At 54.3% G+C, this 23732-nt stretch overlaps 1 protein-coding gene across 5 annotated transcripts in view; it reads left to right on the forward strand.

Moving 5' to 3' along the window:
- MGMT (O-6-methylguanine-DNA methyltransferase) overlaps positions 1-23732 on the forward strand; it is a 278625-nt gene that overhangs the window by 46632 nt on the left and 208261 nt on the right. For 3 of the 5 annotated variants that reach the window (XM_047703157.1, XM_047703156.1, XM_047703161.1), the window contains one exon: positions 14533-14669. The exons of 1 other annotated variant lie outside the window; for it this stretch is intronic. In XM_047703157.1, the coding sequence (XP_047559113.1) occupies positions 14545-14669 (125 nt within the window). In that variant the 5' untranslated portion in view covers positions 14533-14544. Of the gene's footprint in view, positions 1-14532; positions 14670-23732 lie in introns of those variants that run through there. One more of the 5 variants, XM_047703159.1, reaches the window with a different exon arrangement.

Here is a 23732-nt window from a genome sequence, read left to right on the forward strand (position 1 = left end):
GTGACCAGACCTGCCCCGACCCTCCTCACCCTCACTGCCTGTCCACGCTCTCCACCGCGGCCGTGCCGACAGTCACTCAGAGAGTCCCCGAACCTGGACTGTGATGTCATTTCTGCTAAGCCCTGGACTGTAAGAAATTATGCGTGAGCTGTTGTCATTAAGACTTTAAGACTACTAAGCTATCTTTGAGGGGGAGAACCTGTCCCCTTCTCTACAGTCATAATTAATTCTTAGAGTATATGGTTTTTGAAGAATTTACTGTAAGATAAAAGACTGGTATTTTATTCTTGCATTTATTAGTATTTAATCAAATGGAAAGTGCACTTTTGGTCTGGAAATCTTGGCTTCAGCTGCAGGATTAGACTGAATTATTGTTTAAAGATTAAAAGGTATAGAATTATATGTTCAAGCTCTCAGGCCGCTGATAGGTTTCGGGCATAATGTAACTAATTTAGGACATAAAACTTCCTGCCTTGGGTTAATCGCTCAGAGGCAGCTCGCATTCCAGTTGCAGCGTGGCCTTGCTGTGGGGATGGCGTCCGTCCCTCTCCGAGCCTCGTGCCTTGCCACCAGAGCGTGTCTGGAACAGAAGCTCTTCCGTCAGGGACACTGAGTCATAAATCATCCTGCGCTGCTCACCGAGATCCTTCACCACAGAAACATTGCGAAACCACTTCTTTATTGGGGATAAAGAGGACTTAATTCTGTGGTCCTCCGTGGGGCCCAGGCTTAGCACTTGGGCGTGGACTGTTGACAGGCCTTTCTAAGTAAGTACTTAAGAAAATTCCAGAAAATGTCTGTAGCCACATCTTGGTGGACGTTGTGGTGGCAATGACCAGGGGGTAAGTGTGTGGGGGTCAGAGTGGGCTTAGGATTTGTTCCCCGGTGGGTGGGGGGAAGGACTGGGTCAAGGGAGACGGAGAAGCCTCCGGTGATCACAGACACACGCCTTCCCCTCGGAGCGCCGAGACAGGCCGCTGGGAAGTCTCTCAGGCCTTGGGGGCTGCGCAGTCTCCTCACCGCTCCTCATAGAGGCTGCCAGACTCAAGCCAGAACGAGGCTGGTTGCCTTCCAGTGAAAACATACTCATGGGCTCTGCAGTTTGAATTTCGTATCTTCACGTGTCATGAATCTTTTTCTTTTGACTTTTTTCAATCACGTAAAAATGTAGAAACCATTCTGGGCCCATTGGCTCCACAGAGGTCTCCGTGGTGAGCCAGGCTTGCCCTCTACCGCACCAGCTGCGGTGGGCCTCAGCTGCTCAGGTGCCCCTGCTCACCCCCCGGTGTCCCTGCTCACCATCAAGTGTCCCTGCTCACCCCCAGGTGTCCCGTGTGCCCCACCCCGGGTGCCCCTGCTCACCCCCAGGTGCCCCGGCTCACCCCTGGGTCTCCCTGCTGTTCATCCTCAGATCTCAGCACGGCATACTTGCTGATTTTGCAGAACGCATCCAGGGAAATGCCACTGAGAGGTGTTAGGGCCCCACAGAGATTGGGAGGGGGATGGGCAGAGGAAGGAGCAGTGGGCACTGGCAGCCTTTCCGCTTCAGGTGGCAGGACACTTCTGTGGGCTTCCACAGAAGTGACACTGGATTCGCATCCTGGATGTCGGCATGACCCCGCGACCGTTTGCCGGAGCTGGGTTTGAAGATCTCCTTGCATCCCGTATTGGGGTCTGCATCTAGCGGTACTCATGGTGCGCTAGGAAGCAGTGCGGATAAGGAATTGGGTCCTGAACCCGGAGACAGCACGACAGTGAGTCGCGGTGTGAGCTAATTGTTAGCGCTGACACAAAAGCATGTGTTTTTAACGCGCAAGTTCTCTCTGTGCACAGGTGGGAAACGTTAACTGTTTATGACTTTTTCTCATAGGTTGAGTGCAGACATGCGCGGGGGCAGTTGCTGGGACAGATGAGTTTGTTATTTGTTTGTTTTCCCACATTTGGGAGAGGATGAGCTTGAATCACACCTCGCTGTCAGGATGATGGAGAGGTTTTCACGTTACTGCCCGGCCCGGCTTGTCCAGGAATGCTGCGCTCTCCCGAGCTCTGCCCTGACCCCAGGTAGCAGCCTGTCCTGTCCTGCGCTCATACTTGCCTGCGTGTTCTCATGTGCTGCTCATGCTCTCAGAAGTCAGTTAAACTTTGCCCATCCGGAGAGGCCTGTAAAGAACGGGGTTATTTTCTGCCATGACATATTTAAGCTGAAGCCTCCCAAGTCATAACGGTTTTAAGGACTGACATTTCATTTTGAGCGCCTGCCTGCCACCGTCCTTCCTCCTTCATGACAGGCTGTCACATTGGCACGCAGGACTCGTTGGTGCCTGAAGTGCTAGAATGTTCCCCGGTGGCAAGCACGTGCCATTAGCAAGATGAGGTGCATGACCACGCGGGGGCCTTGCCAGACGCCCAAGGGTGGCCCTGGGGGCCAGGCAGCACCCCGTCAGACCACACGGTCAGGGGAGCTCTCTCTCCGGCTGTGAGATGCTCACCCGCGTCACTGAGGCTAATGGGCAGTTCTGGCGGGGGGCGGGGATTGAAATGAGTGAAGTGTGGTATTTTTCATCATTTGTCTTAGTAAATAATTCTCAGTGGATTGTTGTTGGTCACGACCGAAGGTCCGTGTGTCCAGACCTGACGGGCGTGGTCAGGCTCCTACGGCAGGCGCACCCGGCTCGCTAGCCCGCGCGGGGCACGGGGAGCCCTTCCCCCTGCAATCCGTGGTTCTCTTCGTGGGTTCGGTAATGTTAGGGTCCTCTAATCTGTTCCTTATAAAGAGTCGAGGAGCGCTGTTTGATTTTCAGGGATGAAGCTGCCATCCCCGTCAACTTTAAAACTCACACAAGGAGGTTTTGTGGTGATTCCTACTTGTCAGGATCCCAGCTGTGATTGTGGGGCCGAATCTGTGCCCGACGTGCTCCTCAGAAGCCAGGGTTCCAGCGGCGAGGGTCTGGCTGCTGTGCTAGGTCTTCTTCCCTCTGACAGACTGTCCCAGATTTCGGGCCACTGGTGCCCTGGGGGTGGTTGAGGTGTGTCCTGTGGCCAGGTCTCCATGCCAGCATGTGGGCCGGCGAGGAAGGCACCCGTGAGGGGGACGTGCCCTGGACCTCTGAGCCTCACCACCTGCGACACGTGGGAAGGCAGAGCGGGACAGGTGCTGCCCATCGCCCCGTGGGCTCCATCACAGGCATGCCCGACCTCAGGCCTAAAGTCGCTTCCCTCCCTGCCTGCCCTCTGTGGGCCTCATGGGCCCCACAGCTCCTCCAGGCCCTGGTGCCTTCCATGGTGCAGCACTCAGACCGGCTCCTGCTCCCCTGGCCCTGGGGCATTGGCTCCTGGAGCCTGGTGGCAAGATGGAGGCAGGGGATGAGGTGACCCTGTGATGTGCGGGGATCCCCGGCCCAGGGCTGGCTGTGGGTCCAGCTGGCGCTGCAGGTCCCCGCTGGATGCTGGCTGCCATGTGCCATGGTCAGACCCCTCTCCACTTTGACTGTCGGAGAGTGTGTGCTGCTGACCTCAGGATTCTTTATGCTTTTCCAGATCCTGCTCAGGTGTCTGTGGATGCAGATTTTTAAATTTGCCTTCTCAGTTGCAGGCTCCTTGTACTGGAGCTCGGGGCTTCACTCAGTTTTGTAAACCGGTTTCCTCTTACCTGTGGGCCGGCAGAGTGACACATTTGTTGTTAAAAAGTGGTTTTTCGAAAAATAAAATGAAAAGCGTTTTTCACTTCACTAACTAGTCAAACAGTATTTTATTGAATTGCCGAAAAGAGAGTAGCACAGAGGGACCTGAACAAACAGCTTTAGAGCCGGGCTTCTCCCGGTTTTCCTCAAAGTCCGGCTCAAGGCAAGGGCAGGGGGCAGGGAGGGGGAGGGGGCACAGGCAGGGGGCATGGGCACGGAGCAGGGCAGGGGCAGGGCAGGGAGCAGGCACACAGATAGCGAGCTGGGAGTACAGGCATGGGCACGGCAGGGCAGGGTAGGGGCAGGGAGGGGGCACAGCCATGAGCAACAACTCTTGGCTCCTGAGGGCCTTTGAGCCCAGCAAGTAGAAATGTATTTGAACTCTCCTCTTTACTTTAGCAAAATCGTGACTTTCACGTTTTATCCTTGCATTGGTGTAGAACTGTTTTCCTCCACAAAATTAATTAGCTAGGACCATGTACCACATACAGAGTCGAGGCTGTGGTTTCGTCTGTGCCGACCCAGCACCGCGTCCCCTGGTGTGCACGCTCAGAGGCCGGGAGACGCCCCTGTCATGGAGAGTCTGTGGACTTGCGTCTCGTGTGCAGTGGAAAGCTTAGCAGGGAAGCTTTTCATGAAGCACTTTAAAGAAAGATCTGATAGTTACTAATAAACTTCCCGAAAGACCTTCCCTGGCCTTATTGTGGCATGCTCTGCCTTCCCACATGGTTTTTGGCCCAGCCCAGGGTAGTAGGAGTAGTTATCACTCGGAAATATCTTTCAGGAGTGCCAGAAGTTCTGGGAGATTTCCAGAGAAGTTTGTTAAGCTGTACACAAGTAAGTTTTGTGCCCTAGTCTGTGTGTGACCTGTTTCTTACACACACACACACACACACACAGGGCAGTTTGTGTTCTGTTCCCTAATTCCTATTTCAAACCCTTTTTCAGCTTCAGAATGGAAAAGTAGCTGCCTTCCTGCATCATGGTATTTAGTTTGATAATAGGAACAAAAATGAGGAATTTGGAAAGGAAAACCAAGTTCTAAGTGTAATTTTCAACTACTGGGTGTGCCTGGGTGGCTCAGTGGTTTGAGCCTCCGAGACTTGATTTTGGTTCAGACCATGATCTCAATGTCGTGAGATCGAGCCTCCTGCCTGGTTCTGCCGTGGGCGTGGCGTCTGCTTGGGATTCCCTCTCTCCCCCTTCCCTCTGTGCCTCCCCATCACTCTTTCCCTCTCTAAATAAATAAAATGTAGACAGTGCCTGTTTTCATTTAGAAATGGTTGCTTTAAAGGCCAGTGAGCATGTTCCCTTAGACGCCCCTCTGTGTCTCTGCTCTGATGCGTAGGCCTCTTCCCATGTGTGTTAGAACAGGCCGCCCCGAGTGCCTTCCTGAGCAGACTTGTGAATGCTGAGCCCCCCAGGAAGCCACACATGTGGGTGCGGTGCTGTGGACGCCCCTTCTGCAGCCCGGCCCCCGCTCCCCAGGGCTCTGGTGCTTCCAGTCTCTTTACGACCAGAGCAGCATTCATCAGGAAGCCGCTCTGCCGGGCAGGGCCAGTGAGAGGAAGAAGAAAGGCCACTCCTCGGGTTCCCGCCAGGCCCCACGTCCTGGAAGTCTGTGTGTAAGCTCACAGCAGGAGCAGAACACGGGGTTGACGGGTTTCCCGTACAAGCGGTCTTTTCACTGGAGAGCCCGTCTTTGTGATTGTGGTGCAGAATGTCTCCTGTGTTCCCGTTCCCGTGTACAAGTAGCTGGGGTGGTAGAAATTTATTGATATGTAAAGAGAATCACGTCCGTGTCCGCAGCATAGCACAAGGCTTTGGACTGATTTTTTAAATCAATAAACTTTAATTTTTAGAGCAGTGTTATGCAAAACTGAGCAGAAGGCACAGTTTCCAGATACTCCTGGCCCCCAGACTACTCAGCCTCCCCCGGTCAGCATGCCCTCCCAGAGTGGGACATGTATCCATAGTTTATGTTAGAGCGCTTTCTTGGTGTCATACTTTGTATGGGTTTGGATAAATATAGTAGTGTTCTGCAGAATGGTTTTGCTGCCCCCACAGACCTGCTGTGCTCTGCCTGTTCCTCCCTCCCACCCCCAGCCCCTGGCACCCGATCCTCTCACGGTCTCCACAGTTCTGCCTTTTCCAGAATGTCGCATAGCCGGAATCATATGGTATGCAGCCTTTTCAGAGTGTCTGGACTCTTGGTTGCTTCTGGGTTTGCACAGTTAGGACTAAAACTGCTCTAAGCATCACGTCCAGGTTATCTTTTTGCATGACCTTTGGATCCGTTCTGAGTTCGACAGCAGATGGCAGGGCCAGAATTTTCTCTGGCAAAAAACATTTAACCTAACACAGCCTTTTTTTTTTTTTTTTAAGATTTTATTCATTTATTTGACAGAGAGATCACAAGTAGGCAGAGAAGCAGGTAGAGAGACAAATGGGGAAGCAGGCTCCCCGCTGAGCAGAGAGCCCAATGTGGGGCTTGATCCCAGGACCCTGAGATCATGACCTGAGCTGAAGGCAGACACTTAACCCACTGAGCCACCCAGGTGCCCCTTAACGCAGCCCTTTTTGCAAGCCCTAGAACGTAATGAGCGGAGCCCCAACTTGGCTGTCTTGTTGGATGCACCCCAGCAGGATGGCACTGGGGAGGCCCTTGTGGGCGGAGCAGGTGCCCTGGCGGGTCACAGCCGCTGACCTGGCCTTCTCTCCAGCACTCTCCCTTCTGCGTCTGCACTTGGCTGGGCTCCTTCTCATCCATTCCCTCCTCCTGTCCCACACGGTCAGCTTTGTTTTGGGGGGATGGCTGTGAAGTATTTTCTCTTTTCCAGGGTTTTGACACATCTGCTTTTTCTTTTCTTTTTTTTTTTTTTTTAAGATTTTATTTATTTATTTGACAGACAGGTCATAAGTAGGCAGAGAGGCAGGCAGAGAGAGAGGAGGGGAGGCAGGCCCCCCGCTGAGCAGAGAGCCTGATGCGGGACTCGATCCCAGGACCCTGAGATCATGACCTGAGCCGAAGGCAGCGGCTTAACCCACTGAGCCACCCAGGTGCCCCACATCTGCTTTTTCTAATTAAAGTATTTCCCCATGCCAGATCATCAGGTGGGCTGATCTTGAGTTCTGAGGGCAGAAGGTGCTTCCCTCCTGCTTTTTCTTATTTTCTGTTCAGCAGGGAGATTACAGAACAAGTTGTCATTTCATGGTGGCTTTGTTGGTGTCCCCAGGCAGCCACACATGGTCTCTCCCCTTTCCTAGGGCTTCCCCAGTGCACCCGGGCTCCCACTTCACACCTGCATGGCACACCAAGGCCCCAGATGGGGATGCCCCAGGAAGGCCTGGGGCCCGGCCTGCAGGCCAGGTGCCCACTCATGGGCAAAATGTTTGGGCCAGTGTTAAACAAAAGCAGATGTCTCCTACTTGGTTTGCAAGCAGCGTGTGAGAAGGCAGGCGATTTTTTTCTTCTAGCACTTTCTCTGGCGTTTTCCTCGCACAGCAGGGTCATACTGGAAGGGGTTCAAAGTGGAAGATGTGGGGCTGCAGAGATGGTTCTGGAAGTCAGTGTTTAGACCCACACAGCAGGCCTGGGAAACGACAAGAAAAGGAGAAAGAAGACAGTTTCTGTCTCTGGATTTCTTGCATTGAGTACAGTGGAAACTCAGCCTCTGGCGCCAACTGCTTAATTCAGAACATTAAACGCCATTCATGTTGAAAGGGGGATGAAACGAAATTCATTTCATTTTTTCAGAGGTCTCCAAATAGCCATGAAAAATCCATTTTTTTCTGCCACCAGTTAATGTCAGCGCTCTTGTGGCTTTAGGTGGATGCTCTGACCAGAGTACAGGGAGCCGGCCCAGGGCCCAGTGGCACTGCCAGGCTGCGGATCACAGGCCTCGTGAGAGTGGGGAGCCTGCTGTCTGGCCCATCCTGCAGCCTGAATGCGACCTGTGGTGTCCTGCCCGTGCGGGCACGGCTGGCCAGACCAGGCTCCCAGGGAACTGCTCAAAGAACTGTCAGTGGGAGCCGCCGTCGGGTCCTGGGGTCTCATTGGGTTTTCCACGCTGTGCCCATAGGCCTGGTGGAGGGTGACAGTGGCGCTCCCCGCCCCCCCTCCCACTCCGAGTCAGCCCTGCAGGCACCGGGCAGGATGTATATCCCGCAGGTGCAGCTGGCCCCTTCGGGAAGAAAGGCCTGAGCTTTCCTATTTCTACCACAGCCCTGTTGCACGCCATGAAAACCTGCTTAGGACTAATAGATGGTCAGGGTTTTACACATTCCCCCCACTCGCCTGGCTGGGAAGGCAGCTGGGCAGACTGTTATCTGGGGCAGAGTCTGTTACTCAGCCCGAGAGCCTGCGTGCTCATAAGCCTGCTGTGCGTGGATCGGCTTACAGTGCTGCAGGCGATAAGCCCTTTCTCTACCCCAGGTGTCTTCAGGGTCCTTGGGGTTAGCCCTTGCTCTCCCGCTCCTGGCCCCTGCACTTGGTCCTCATGTGCCCAGAGCTGTCACAGCAGGCCCCTCTCAAACATGGGCCTCTCCTTCCTGGCCGCCCCCTTTGGGTCCATAAATGCCTTGTGTTCCCTCTGGCACCAGGCCCTGCTACGGCAGACTTGCCATAGTCTGTCCCCACCCACGCCCCAAAATGCCTATTGTCTCTCATGTCAATGCCTCCTCCGGGAGCCTTCCTTGACTCCTCAGGCCATCAGACCCCCAGCCATGGTACTTGTTAATCCTGGAGTTCTCCTCCTGAGTCCCGACCGACTTCAGGCATAATGGCATGATTTGTGTGATTAGCCCGTTTATTCCGCAGGTCTTTTCTGAGCACCTGCAGTGTTCTGGGCACTGTTCTAAGTGCCGGGAGTTCCTGGTGGATCAGTTAAGGTGCTCCAGCTGCGGGAAGACGGGAATTTCTCCAATCGCCAGCTTGCAACACGCAGGACTTTTTCTCGCGTGAGCAGGAGGGCGGCAGGGTGCTGTGGCTGCGGTGGTCTCGTGGCCTCTCCTTTGTGTCCCCACGTGGTTGCCGCAGCTCCAGGCGGTGCATCCGCTTTGTCCAGGAAGGAGGAAGGGGATGGAGATGGTGCCTGCCCCTTGTTTTATTACTTAAAACCTCAGCGGACTTCTTACCCTTCAACCAGAGTTGTCCTGTGGCACCTGCTACCGGCACGGGAGCTCACATTCACTGAAGGCGACTTAGAGCAGACAGAGCCCGTCCGATGGCCCTTCCCGTGCCTCCGCACCCGCCCCGGGGCCCTCCATGCCCCGCACGCCTCAGCCGCAGTCCCGCGGACGTCATCGGGCCTGCTCACGTCCTTGTGATGAGCCAGGTCTCTGCGGATGTCATTTTCTCCCAAAACCATTTCCTGCTCACCTGTCCGCCTCCGGCTGCCCTCCCACTGACGTGGCCTCCCGCTGGTCCTGAGGGGCCCTGGGAGCCGCCTGGCCCCGGACCCGCTGCTGCGATCCTTGTCGCGCGGCCAGCCGGCCAGCGTCTTCACCGGCCACCTTCCTTTCTTGGCTCACGCGTCGGGGTCGGGCTCTGGGCCTTCCCTGGGATGGAGCCCAGTGCTGGGCTGGTCTCTGGAGCGCGGGGCTGTCGCTGCGCGAGGGTGTCACGCTCACACGGCTCCTTTGTGCCACGGCGCTCCTGGCCGGCCCCGCGCGTGTCTGGCATTGTTGCCTTCCGGGCGGAACCTCCCACCAGCCCGTGTTGGGACGCGCGGGCTCCCCGACGCGTGTGCCGCTATTGAAGCGACACCCCACCCAGCCTGCAAGCCTCCTCCACCGTCCGCCAGGCTCCCTGGGACATGCAACACACCTGTGTGGGGACACACTTGCCTTTCTGCCTGGGGCTTCCCGGCCACACCCCGCCTGCCCCGCCAGATGGCCCGGCGCGTCCGGCCAGGGGACACGGTCCCCTTACAGCCCGGGGTGTGCTGATTCAGCTCCCTCGTACTTTCGCCCATGGAAGGACTCTGCGCCATCTGTCCTGCGTGTCTGTAGGAAAAGAAGGTGTGTGGGGGCTTCTGTGGCGTCTCACGTTCCGTGGCTGGCGGGCGTAATCGAGAACTTCGTTAAAATGGCTGCCTTCGTTACTTCGGCGAAGCCGCTGGCCGTGAGTCCGGCGATGAGCCTGCACCGGCACCGCTTCTGCTCCCGGGCTTGGGCACTGGCTGCGACAGCGAAAGACAGCCCAGCCGGGTCTCAGCCGGGACGCGGGCTGCGGGTACCAGGCCTTCGTCTCGGGAAAGGTGGTTCAGCGAACGTTCACGTTCAGGAAGCTGACGCGGAGTTTGGTTTCAGTTCCGTCCACCAGTAACGGTTGCCTCCGGAGCGGACTGCCTTAGACCGCACCCAGCCCCGTGACGGGCTGCTTGGGTGTGACCATGAGGGACAAAGGCCACTCAGAACGCAGATTGCAACCCCCCGGTTACTCCAGGTTCGGACTGATGGCCCTCTCTTGGTTCTTGGTGTGATTTGGATAGAGCTTCCCCTGCTCTGTGAGAGACACAGGTGGCCTGTGGCCTCTTGTGGCCTGTGGTGGCCGTGCGCATCATCAGAGCTGGTCCTCTCCGTGTTGAGGGTGGCTGCCCTTCGTGTGTGGGGTTAGACCAGGCAGACCAGAGACAGCACCACGTTGCTGGGCGCAGGGTGCTTGTTGGGGTTGGTACAGCTGTGGGCAGGCCCACCTTCAGAGTCCTTTCGTACGGTTCAGAGACGCAGGCCCTGGGGTGCATGGGCGTTACTGGGTTCAGAGCCCACCGTTGCAGCCTCCCCATGGTGTTCAAGGCCAGCAGTCTCTGAAGTCCAGCCAGCCCCTCCTGCCTGTGGAGAGTCTGGCCGCTGGGGTGAGGCTTCGTAGCATGCCAGGCCCTCTTCCCTGAAGAACGCATGGGACCGAGCTCTCCAGAAACCGCCCCTCCATGTAGTAGAGGTGGGAGAGGCCCTCCATCACCTTCACTGCCTGCCCTGCTCCTCTCTCAGAGCCCCCTCTGCATATTCGGTCCTTGTAGTAGGGGTGAGAGCTGGCTGTGCCCTGTGTATAAGGAGGGCCTTCCCCACAGGCGTGCTGGCCCAGCGACCCATTCGCTCTCTTCCCAGTGCTCTGCGGTTAAGCCCACACAGCAGCCCAGGGAGGGTGGGGGCATCAGTGCCATTACTGTTGTCTCACTGGTGAGAAAACAGAATCCTGGGGAGGAGAGTGAACCACCAGTGCTCCATCCCCCGGGCTGGATGCCAGTCTGCGTCTGTAGCGGTGCTGGGTCCACGTACTAGGCCTTGAATCCGGGGCCAGTGACACAGGGGCCAGGCAGCAGGGAGCTGGTGGGGGCTGTGACATCCTGTTTCCAGGAGCAACAGTGGCAACAGTGCCAGCTGCATGTCTGCAGGCCCTGGCCGCCCCACAGATGTTTCCTGACGTTCCACTTTGGCTATGGTTGGACTGTGGCCAGTCTTGGTTCCTACGGTTTTCTGAGCCTGTTTCTCCAACCTTCCCAGAAGTTCTGTGAGTAACAGAACAGCCTTTCAGTAAATTGCTTTTGTGCTTAAATTAGCTGTTACCACTTTCTGATGCTTGTCATTAGGAGCTGTGCATGAGATGGGGCTCCAGGTGTGAAGCCTCAGCCAGGGCGCCTGAGCCCATATCAGTTGAGAAACAGCTTCTGAGCAGGGCCTAGGCAGGAGACACGGGTTCATGGTGAACGCATTTGTGAGAGCTAGGTTGCTGTGCAGGACTGCTCAGAGGTTTTAACACACTGTAGGTGTACAGGTATGTTTGCTGGGAGGGCTCCGTGCATCCAGGCTTCTCACTCCCCCTAGAACCTTTCTCCAAGTAGTCTTCTGGAACACACTTTGGGAAGTGCTGTGCCAGACCCTTGGCCTGGATGGTAGAAATGCTGGTCATCTGGCTCATGTATTTGGTAGAAAACTTCTCATGCATATGATGCGTCTGTCTTGGTGGAACCCGGTCTCATGATATCAGACTCCCTGCACCAACATCTATCTGCCCACGGCTCAGGCTGATGGGAAATGTCCACGGACTCGGGGGTGGGGGGACAGCAGTTGATTCTGACTCCAAGGAATAAGCAAAGGGCCCCAGGGGGCTGGGAGAAGGGTTAACCATCTGCTTTTGAAGAATGGCAAGGATTTAATGCTATTGGGTGAGTTATTGTGGAAGGGAGCAGAGTGCTCTGTGTGACAAAGGTCAAGAGCATATGGTTAAAATGTCGATGTGACAGGGATAACAGTAATCCCAAATCCTTCTGGGAAGCTGGGTCTAGATACACATTCCAGCTAACCCGCACGCCGACCCTGCGGTTTAGGTATCCTTTATCCCACAGATGAACACACTCGTGGCTCAGTTTAGGTGACTTTCACAAAATGACAGGCCATTGCTGGGAGGGCCACCATCTGCTTCCTACCTGTACATGGCCAAGTGGAGGGGTGCCCTCAGGCACTGGGGATCCATGGAAGTTGGGGTGTTCAAGGAGTACGGTGTGTCAGAGTGTCTGTGATGTCGGGTGACCATCACAATCCCCTGTCCACTTACTGGGACGTGGAGAGGAATCTGCTTCAGACTTCCGTCAATACCCACAGAAAAGTGGACGTTTAACAGGGTGGCTCTGGAGCCTTGGCCTCAGGATGGAATCTTGGGGGTACTGTGTATATACTGTGTGGTTCAGGGAATGCTGCTTGACATCATCAAAGGATATAAATGCGCTTCTCCTGGCTGCTGGGAAGACAGCTGAGGGAGTCCGTATGTGGCATCAGAAGCACGTGGAAGGCCAGAGATGGGAACAGGGCCTGGGAGTGGGGGTAGTGGGTTGTGTGGAGGTTTTGCAGTGAAGTAGACACTGGGCTACATGGTGCGGCTCGACAGTCAGGGAAGGGACGTACAGCTGAGGCTCCACGGCATCAGGCCCAGAGTGGGGAGACTGAGCTGCCTGTTGGGGGGGGCAGCTGGCCTGGGGGCACTGAGCAGAAAGGGTCCAATAGCGTGGACCTTGAGGGGCTCAGCCGACCTGGCGTGCAGGGGGCCCGGGGAAAGTGCCCGGGGCAAGTGCCCGGGGGGCCATACGTTCTCCATCACTGGAGCAAGAAGGTGACAACAGCCAGTGGGCTGTGTCCCAGTGAAACCTGATTTACAAAAGCACTAGAGGCTGGGTCTGGCCTGTGGGCTGCAGTTTGCTGACCCTGATATAGCCCCTTCATGTAATTGGCCATTGATTTGTTGTTCAGGGTGAGGGGAGGGGATGGCTGGGAAGGGCCCAGGTGTCCTGAGAGCCCCGAAGAAGGCCTTCCACGTGTGAGAGTTGATGAGGCCTTGGGATCTGAGCCGGGGTTGGCAATGATAAGAACCTGATGGGGTGCAGGTGTGCGAGGGGACAGGCGGGGTGAGGGGAAGGAGAGTCCTTAAGCTAAGTCCTGGGTGGCGCAGGGGCGCCCCTGGACCGCCCTGCCGCCCTCTGTAAAGCCGCGTGGAGGAGAGCATTCTGGCAGGGTTGCCATTGTGGGCAGATCGTGGGAGGTGCCTGCAGGACAGAGAAGGGGAGTCCGAAGGTGAGTAGCCCCGCCTACAGGTCAGGAGCAGTGGGCGACTCCTGTGGCCAGGCCTCAGCTGTTCCAGTTCAGCGCAGGTGGCTGCAGGGGAGCGTGGAGCCCTGGGAAGTGCCGGCATGTAAGGTCACATGGCCAGGCGGGAGTGTCTCCCTCTGGGTCTTTCGCAGGATTAGGAAAGGAGTTGCAGGGAGAGGAGGAGATCTGAGGGCACGGACTGGCCCTGGTACTCGTCCCCCCCCACCCCCAACCCTCCCTTGGGTCCCCGTCCTCTTCCTTGCTCACACATGGGGTGGTTTTTATCAAGTGTTGGATGCCTTTAGGCTTTTTCGCCGTACCCGTTCGTTCTTTTCAGCCTTTGCTCTGTTGACCAAAATTAATACAAAATTAACAGGTAGGATACATCATAGGGTGGTTTTTATGTTGGTACATTTCTTTGAACATAAATTAGATACATAGTTGGCCCCTGAGTAATGTAGGATTAGGGGCACTGAGCTCCATATGTACCTGTTGACTCCTGAAAAACCTTATTAAAAGCATGTTGTTGACCTTACTGATAACAGCTGAACGGTAACACCTGTTTCATGTATCATTGGTATTATCCTGTGTTCTTACAAAAATCCAAGCTAGAGGACGTCTTCAGAAAATCGCAGGGCAGAGAACCACGTGTAAGTGAGCCCACAAGTGAGCCCACTCCGTTCACACCCACGCTGCTCAAGGGTCAGCTGTGCGCGTTCCACAGCCGTCCGGGGGGGGGGGGGGGTCTTTCCGGCGCGCATGCGCCCCAGACGGCCTCTGCACAGGTGTCCGAAGCGCTCGGGCGTCATTTCAGCGCGCATGCGCCCTGACTTTCCGCTAGCGCGGGTGCCGCTCCGCAAGCGCTGCGTCCACGCTCCGCTTCCGAATTCGCTTCGCGGTGCCTGGGTTTTAAATGCGCGTCCTTCAGGGTGTCTGACGGCTTCCGTCTCTGCCACGAGAAAGCCGGTGAGCGTTTTGTCCCGGCGAGCCTGGCTTCGTCCGGGGGACCCTCGGCGGGGGCTCCTGGCCGCGGGCCTCGGGGGAGGGGCGTGTCGGGAAGCGGGGGCGGCCCGCCGGGTCGGCGGCTCCCGGCCGTCGCGGCGTTCTCTGCCCCCGCGTCGATTACAGAAATGACCTGCCGGGTGGTTCAGTCCCGGGAGTGGGACAGACTCCGGAAGACGTTTCGTGTCCAGGAGCGGGCGCGCGTTGCCCCGGAGGGGACCACGGATCCGACATGACTGTCTCACTTGCTCGAAACCCTTCCTCGTAGGTGCTCGGCGGCATGGACGAGGCCTGTGACGTGAGGTCCAGGGCGGTGGACAGCCCGCTGGGGAGGATCGAGATCGCGGGGTGTGAGCGGGGTCTGCACGAGGTCAGGCTGCGCGGCCGGAAGACCCCGGACGCCAGGTGAGTCCGCGGTGCGCCCCCCCATGTGGCATTTGTTCAGAGCTGCGGAGACGCGGCGCTGCTGCTCGTCCGCTGCGGGCCGCGGCCGTGCGTCCTTCCGCAGCAGCATCGGTGCCGCTGCCCAGAGCCGTGGGCGCGCTGCGGGCCGCGGGACTCCCCGGCCGCGGCCAGTCCCGAAGGGCCGCCGAGCACCTCGCGTAGCCGCGGCTTGGCCGTGGCCTTGGGTGCTGGTGGCCGTTCCGCGAATGTGGGCGTCTCTCTGGGAATCGTGGTGGCAGCCGGTGCTGGTGGCAGCCGGTGCCGGCCCAGCGCTGGTGCTTTTAAATCAGGCCCCTTCGCTGTTCACAGTCCGCCCGTTGAGTTCTGCTCCGCAGCCTGGGAGCTGCGGACTCGGGAGCTCCCCGGCCCGAGAGCCCAGGTCGAGGTCAGGCTGCCCGCGGGTGCGCAGCGGGGGAGCAAGGACGGGAAGAGCCCTCGAGCCTGATGTTCTCGCTCGCCCTTACCAGCAGGACACGGGCTTCTATTCTGACAGATCCGCGCTCTATTTCTCTTAATTGTAACAACATAAAAAATTTAAAGCACTCCTTAATGTTTTGTTCTGAAATGTAACATTTCCTCCATTCATTGATTGTGAGTTGTTGTATTAAAGTTGCAGTTCTCATTATTTCTGACAGAAGAGGGGAAAAACCACCCAGTCCTGCTCAGTGTTTGTCTTAACTGGCTAATAAACACAATGCCATAGAACATTAGATAAAGAAAATACATAGAAACATAAAAATTGATTTTAATGGAGCCCTGTCAGAGACCGCCATAATGAACACAGGCGCAGTAATAAATACCCCGTTCCGCCTCCAGTGTCGAGATTTTTTTCCTGTAGAGCTGCACGTTACAATCAATAGTATTTTTTTTTTTTTTAGGCCAAAAAAACAGGCAGACCTTTGAACTATATGAATACACTCTTCACTTTTCTATGAAAACCATCTGGCCATGGTGTTCAGAAAATCACAGACACCAAATAATTCGTGGGAAATGTCATTTTGCCTCTTACATATTCACTGGCACAATAAATCACAAATTTTGTTGAGCTTTTATGCTTTAAGGAAAAAAAAATCCCTTGAAGTGAATTTGGGGAAGAAAATAAAACCTAGACTTCTAGTTCAATGCCCATTATGAATGATGAGAAGAGAACAAAGATGAGGCTTAAGTTTGAGTTTCTGCTTTCTGAATTGGGATTAGGTGCAGCTGTGGAGCACCACTCCTCCTGGCTTCAGGAACACGCAGCCAGTCTCTCTCGTGAAGAGCTTGTAGATCATCTCCGGAGCCGGGCTCCCTTGGTTGCCTCCGGCTTTGCTCTGCGTCTCCAGGCTGTGGTCCTCGTCCTGGTGCCCTGGGCCACCCTCTGGGGCACGAGCTGCTGTGCTCCCATTCCAGGCAGAGGAGAAGGAAAGGAGACCCCCACCTCCCTTTCTGGAAGGAGCCTCTAACCTCCTCCTCTCATGGGGCCATACCCAGCTGAGCGGCATGGGAGGTGGTTACGTGTTGGCCAGAATTAGGGATTGTGTGTGTAGGGGAGAGGTGGGAAGTGGTTTTTAGGAGCAATCAGTCTGTTTTACACCTATGGCTAACTTTGGCAAGGGACATTTAAAAGATACAAAACGACAAAAATTCTGTATGAAAACAGAATTAACCATTCTCACCTTATCACTTGAAAAATTGAGGTGAACTTTACAAAGTGAACTTAAGGAAACTGTTCTGTGCATCTTGAGAACTGTACAGCCAAATAGTCCCCTACCTCGACCAGGACCTGGAGCAGTCTAAACCAGCCGTTCCCTCGTGCTCCCCATCTGTCCCACGTTCTCTTCGCATCCGCTCTTGTGATTCTGTCTTGGTCAGCTTTGTTCTTGAGCTGACCAAGAACCAATTTCGTTTCTGTAAACGAAATTTTATCATCTGCTCTTCTGTTTCGGATTCTCTTGCTTGACCGTGTTTTAAGGGTCTCCCATGCTCGGTGTGTTACTAAGGAGCAGTTTAGGAACGCACCACAGTTCTTCAGGTCTCCTGTTGATGGACATTTGAATCCTCCAGATCGTGGCTATAGGGGGTAAAACAAATTTTTGTTCAAGCCACTTTGGACACCTTTTCACTTCTCTGGAGTCCACTCCTAGATGTGGAATTACGGGATTGCATGGCAAGCGCATGTTGAGCCTCGTGAAAAGCTGCCATAACGCTTCCCAGCATTGAACCACTCTGTGTTTAATTCCAGTAGAAATGGAGTTTCAGCGGCTCTGCCCGCTCACCAGTACTTGGTGGTGGTAGTTATAGAGTTTCAGCCATTCTAGTGGGCGTGAGATGTTCTCATTGTTCTAATCTGAGCCTTCCTCTGGACTTCCTCTCCCCACCTTCTTGACCACTCCTGCGTTTTCCTTGCATGGGCTCTGCATGCATCTTCTGCCCGCGCTCGTTCTGATTAGGAGTCCTTCTCACGCTGTACTGTCCTGTGTATTTCACAGTTGGATGCTTGTTTTTGTTCTAATGTCCTCTTTTGATGGGAAGTTCCTAACTTTGAGGAAGTACAAATTAATGTTCTTAGCCTTTTTTTGTCTTTAAGATTTGCCTACTGTAACTTCACAAATATTTTCCTATAAATTCTTCTAAAATTTGATAATTCTGGCCTTTATGTTTAGATGTATGACCCATCACCTTGAATCCCCTTATTGTGAGGTATTTTTTCTCTAGAGTTAGTTTTCCTTTGTGGGAGGGAAAAAAAAATTCTCTCCACCGAATCCCCTTCGTACGTTTGTCAAAAATGTTGACTATACATGTGTGGGTCCTGTATGTCCTGATGTTGTGTGTAGTTCAAGTGACCTCCTCATCTGTTCTACACCAGAACCATGGGCATTTGGTTGTGTAGCTTTATGATAAATCTTGAATTAAGGTAACAAGTCTTCCAATTTGTTTTTTCCCCATAAAGATTGTTTTGGTTTCCATGTCTTTTAACTTTACATATTAAAGAATCAAGGTGTCCAGTACTGATTGGGATTTTGTTTGAGCATTCATTGACTCTGTACCGTTTTGGGGGAGGGATGATCACTTTAAAAACCTTCCAGTTTATGAATATGCTTTTTCTCCATTCAGCTTGTCTCTTTTTCAGGATTCTAATTTCCAGCATAGAGATCTTGTATATCTTTTATAATCTGATTTCCAAATATGTTGGTATTTTAACATAGTTTAAAATGATTTTTTAGTTGCTGCTGCTACAAAGCTGTTGGTTTTTGGTGTGTTGATCTTCTGTCCTCTTACTGAATTCTTAGTTGTAGGGATTATTTTACAGATTCCTTAGGACTTTTGCTATAAAAAATTGAGTCTGTGACTAAAGACAACTTCTCTTTGATCTTTATGCCTTTTATTTTTGTCCTTGTGCTGGCTGAAACCCGGTGTGGGGAGTAAACACTGTGACAGTAGACCTCCTTCCCTTGTCCCAGTTATGGGGACAGCGGAGGGGGTTTCCATGGCAGGAGTCCATGTGCTGCCACCTCCGGGCCTCACAGGTGTCCTTTCTCAGACTATGAATACTTCCTTGATCTGTTGGATTTTGTCAAATGATTTTTATGCAAGTGTCACCATCATTCTTTTTTTCTTAAACATGGTCAGACTAGTCTTGAAAGGCTGGACTACATATGTCACCTAATTCATGATATCTCCCACCCTCCCATCCCACCCCCCACAGTACTACCTTAAATTTATTTTGTTTAAGACTTATGTGTTTACGTTCAGGATGGATGTTTGTAACTTTTTTGTGCTGTGTGTCTGGCTTTGGCACTCAGGTTCATGTCTCGGCATGATGTGAGTCTGGAAGAGCTCCCTCGCTGCGAAAGCATCAGGTGTGGGGCTAGTAGGACTTCTTCCTCAGGTCGTGGATGAACCCCTGTGATGCCCTCCACGTTCCTCTTACAGAAAGACTTCTGATTCGAATTCCTTTTGTCTAGTAGAATTAGGTGCTGCCCTTCCCCACCCTGAGGGGAGCTCCCAGCGTGGCTTTCTGCAGGTAGAGCCGTGTGTGCCCCCTAGGCCGTGTTCTCCAGCTCTGCTGATGGACAGTGGCCAAAGGGATTATGAGCTGAGCATCCTAATGGCTCTGGGATCCTGTTCTCCTCCTCCTTCTGGAGTGCTTGTGAGTACTGGGATCTTGATGTCCTAGAGACATGCTGCTCTGTTCAGTAGCTAAATTGGAAGTTGGCCACTGATGTCTGTCTGCAGTTACATCTCCCTTAGACTTCTGTACCCGGTAGGATTCCTGTTGCCCACATCAGTCTCCCGACCTGTTCATGTGGCTTCGCACATGGATCATTGATTGTTTTTGTATAGGTTACGTTACTCACCTTTTCCTCCCTAGAAATATTTGAATGGAGGATATCTGTTTGGGAATTAGTACAATCTCAGCTTTATAACTTCTTGCCAGTATCAGGTTTCCATCAACAACCATCCTGTTCAAGAGTAATTGGCTTGCTTTTGCAAGAACTTGACCGATGTCTCCCCCATACCATCGCCGTGTGCTACAAAGCTTTGACCCCACCATTCCCTGTAACGTCTGATGAGAGGTAGAAGAGACTTTCCTAATGTTATTTGGAGGCTTGCATGGCTTTCCATAAAGGGGATTCCATTGTTTTCCTGGAAGAAGGCCTGTCCAGCACTGCCGCACTCGTGCTGGCGGAGGGATGGTGAGAGGGCTTAGGTAGCAGGACGCTGGAGCTGCCCGGACCATGGCCTTCACTGAGCGAAGGATCACTCCTGGGTTGTGTTGGGGTTGTTTGCCTCCCATGTAAATCTTTTTAGAAAAAAATGCAGGAATGTAATATTGAAGAAAGCTTATATAGTCCAACCAAACTGAGCAGTTGTAAAAATGTTTTGTATTTTGAGAACTTACCGCATGCAGGCTGTTTACTGCTTTCTAGCAGAAAGACTCCGCAGTGTTCCTGGCATCCTGCCCCCACCAGCTCTGTGTGCAGCCTGGGCGGGAGCCTGACCCTCCTCCGGGACGAGGGCCCAGCAGCTCTGGGGCGTGCGAATGTGACTGTGGGGTCTCTGTCTAGGAGGGGCATCCGCCCCACTGGGTGTTCTGTCCATTTTTGCTCCATTGAAAGTGTGCAGGTAGGCTGCCTCTGAGGCCTTCCTGAGGGGAGGTCGGATGCGTGACGTCCCCGGTGTGTCCTCCGTTCCAGCGGGTGGCGATCGGCTTCTGCGGGGACTCGTTGCTCTCGGGTTCATCGTGTCTGTGTTTTCAGTGATCCCGACTCCAGCCGGGCCTGCCGTGCTCCTGCCCAGCGATCCCCTGCTGGGCTGCCCACTGCTCCTGGCTGGGGGAGCTCTGAGGCTCTGCACATCCTGAGCACCTTTCTGGGAATTCCCTGGGTCCATCCCTGACAGACTGGGAAGTCTCAGTGCAGACACAGGCGGCACCTTCTTACGGTCTTTCCCGGAGGAGGAGAGACTATCCTCAGGAGAAGCACTGGAAGAGGGAGGTAAAAGGAACCTCCAGAAACACGCCATAGGGTGCTGCCTGCGGCACACCCGGCTGTCCCCCTGCTCTTCGCAGGCCTGAACTCCGGTGTGTGTTGTGTGTGTTTGCGTGTGTGCTCCTTAAGGAGTCTCCTGAGTCCCATACACAGGGCTCTGTGAGGGGAGGGGGCACCTGCCAAGCTCTTTGGCTTCCGAGAAACCGTCTTTTTTAAAACGCAAGTCCTTGAATGCCCTGGGGAGTGTGGGCAGCCTCGTTCTTGCCTCCACGCAGCTGTCCAGCTGGCAGATCTGAGCTGTGTCTGAGCTGAAGACACCCCCCCCCCCCCCCCCCAGTATCCGGCTTGGAGGGGAAGACGGTCCACGGTGCACGGGGATGGAGTCCCCAGACGTGGGTTCTCGGCGCACACCGAGATGGTGGTCTTGTGTTCCGACTGATGGCTACAAAGACCAGACTGGAAGAAAGGGCCGTTCTTTTCATCTGCAATTCCCGTGAAGAATTCTCTCCTCCCCAGGGTCCCTGGGTCTGCTCCTGGGGCCTGCAGAGTTGTCTGGGCGGCACTGAGACCACAGTTCTCGATGTCCATGAGGGAAATGCAGGCCACGGCCGTACCTTCCAATAAAGCCAGGGCGTGGGAACGGTGCTGGAGTGACAGACTGTGGTCCTTGCCGCCGGGCCTTTTGAGTTCACAATGTAGGTTCCCTTTGTGGCTTTGTGACCCTGCAGAGAACTGGGGAGATAAGAAGCTCCTTCTCTGAAGGCCTTGCAGCTGCCACACTGCGGACCAGACCGCACGACTACATGGACGTGGTGCCCCATTTTGTTGTGAACTTCTCTGGTTTCTGATCTAGAAAAGAGAAAAGCAGTGCATGGCTTCAGGAGTTTGGTCTGTTTCCCTCATTTCTGTGAGATCCTGTTTCACAGTTTTATTCTTCCCTGGCTCAGGGCAGAGGGCAGAGGCAGGCGGGCTGTCGGCAAGACATGAGCAAGTGTCGCTGGGATTTAGAGTCTTTGTTCTGGACCCATCTAAGAGCCATGTAAGTTTTATTCCTGTCAATTTTTGTAAAGGGTTGCAGGGAGACAGAAGTGGCTGAAACGCGGATGCCTGTGTCCACGGGTAAGAAGCATGCTGGCTCATTTAATTTTAAGCCCTCCAGGATCTTCTTGGAAGAAAAGAACCATTGAATGAGTTACAAATATGTGGGTTCAAAATACGAACCAAAGTGTCACAGTGAAGTGTTTGCTTGGGAAGCTTATGACGTCTGGGCTGTAAGCACACGTGAGAGGAGAAGCAGTGAGTTGGCTGACTTCTGAGAAAGGTGGCAGGTTCATGCCGCCACCATCTTCTGCTCTATAGAGCAGCTTCCATTTCAGGGGCCTTGGGCTGCACCTCTGTTCTTGAAATGATGGCAGCTTTCCCAGAGAAGCCGCACTCTCGTCCCCGTTCTGCTGCCGTGGACGGCCTTCCCCTTTTCCCTGAGGACGGGTGGCTGGTGGTGCAGTGTGGCCCTAACTGGCCTCACCCTGGCATGCTGTCCAATGGAATTTGGTGCTGCTGGGCGAGGGTAGGGCCTGGAACACTGTAGCCTGTGCTGGGGTTTGCTTGAACTGTAACGGGGAGATCATCTCAGACTCCAGTCCTTGGGCTCTCCCAGACCGAGCGGCAGCTCTCATCTGAAGGAGGGGCCCACCCCAGGGCTCAGAGGGTTGGAACAGTGCTCGTGTGTAGTCCCACCCAGGATCTGTGGTCTGATAGGGGCATTTCTGATGGAATGGGCCGGGTCAGTGGTGTCCATGCTCCACGACCCTCTGCCACGGTCTCTGCTGTGGATGGACAGGCCTGGACACAGCGGGCCCCTTCTGAGTCTGGCTTGTCTCACTCTTACCCTGAGTCATTAGGGCAGCTTGTGGACCTCCTTGCTGACCTCTCAGTCCACAGCCATCCCCTTTTCCTGCTGCTGGTTAGCTGTGGTCTAGAAAAGCCATTCAGAGGCCTGTTCAGATGGGAGGAAGGAGGTCCAGTAAGGTCCAAGGAGAAGAACATGGGGGTTTATGACCACGTTCTAGCCTCTCGACGGCCACTTGCATGTACCTCTGGAATCCTCTTCCAGTCCGAACACATCGGGACCCCAGGAGTGGCATTGGATGAGTGGGGACTTGGGACAGGCTGGGATCTGGTGAGCACACCTGCTGCTTTGGGCTGCGGGCAAGGTGGTCAGCCCCGGGCGCAGCTGTGGGAAGTAGTGGTACAGGGTGTCAGGAGAGCACTCGGACCACTCTCCAACCCCCGCCCCCAACGTGACCCTGCACAGCCACGGCTGCGGGAGCTGCCTGCCTTTCCCTGGTGGCCCTCCTGCCCCTCTGCTGAATAGTAGAGACCCCAAGGCCTTTCCACTCAGGGTTAGTAATCCAGAACGGGGGCCTCTTGTAGAGACTGGAATGTTCTGCTTTCATTTGGAAATGCAGGCTCCACAGTTACTGTCATGGGGATAGAACTACCATGGTCTGTCCAAACAAGTGTGCTCAGGAGGGCGAACGCTCCTGCAGCTGCCCCGAGGGGTGTGCCCACCGACCGGCCCAGAGCGGCGGCCGTGCAGGAGCACGGCTAGCTGCGACTCGGCCCCTTCCTCCGCGCCAGCGTCCACCTCCTGACTGCCCACCGCTTTGTAAACACACGGCTGCAGGTAGTGAAGAACTTTGGCCTCTATTTCTCCTATTTTGCATTTTGATTTTGATTTCCAGAATTTGTGTTGCTTGTGTAGCTTTAGTATTTTCTGCTGTGTAAGCCACGTGCACCTGGTGAGTAATTCTCAACTTTTGTTTTGAACGTGTTCATGCTGTTGAAGCTGTAAACTCTCAAAATAGACTTGGTTAAATTTATTTCCTTTAAATTGTATCAGTAATTAGATCAGCTCCTTGATACTACTGTACAAGATCGTTCTTGCATTCTGATCACTTCAGAATTTAAATTGAGTTAAAGGTTAAATGAGTTTAATTTTTGAATTGAACTGAAGCATTGCCTTGTGTCAGCTTCATCCAGAATTTTTATTTCCAGTTTCAGTATCAAGTGATGGAAGTAGATCTTTTTCTGATAATCCTAAATTAATCAGTGTTCTTAAGTCACTCATTTGTTCACTCTTTCCCAAAATGTGGGTGTGCCTGCCACGACAGGCCCTGTGCATTGAGGACCGGCCCTGGGGCCATGCAGAAGCCAGTGGGACAGCCCAGCCTGTATGGAGCCCAAGCCCAGCACAGGAGACGAGACCAGCCTAGGGAGGCCGTGGCTGCAGGGCCGTGTCCCTCCACAGGGGCGGGTATGAGCATCTGAGGCTCTTGAAATGGTTAAGGGGTGACGTGGGCCTGAGCCCAGGGTGCTGGCAGTATAGCTGAGTGGGACCGTGCAGGCTGGCGCGTCACTTGGGAATGGAGCCAGTCAGGCCTGGCATCTGACCGGGTAGGGGGTAGGAGCGTGGCGGAACACGAGCCTGGGGGCTGGAGGTCGTTGGGTGTTGAAATTGCTCTGGGGCATCTCTCCCCTCTGTGGCAGA

Source organism: Lutra lutra, chromosome 14, assembly GCF_902655055.1.
Source record: "Lutra lutra chromosome 14, mLutLut1.2, whole genome shotgun sequence".
In the NCBI taxonomy this organism is placed as follows: Eukaryota; Metazoa; Chordata; class Mammalia; order Carnivora; family Mustelidae; genus Lutra; species Lutra lutra.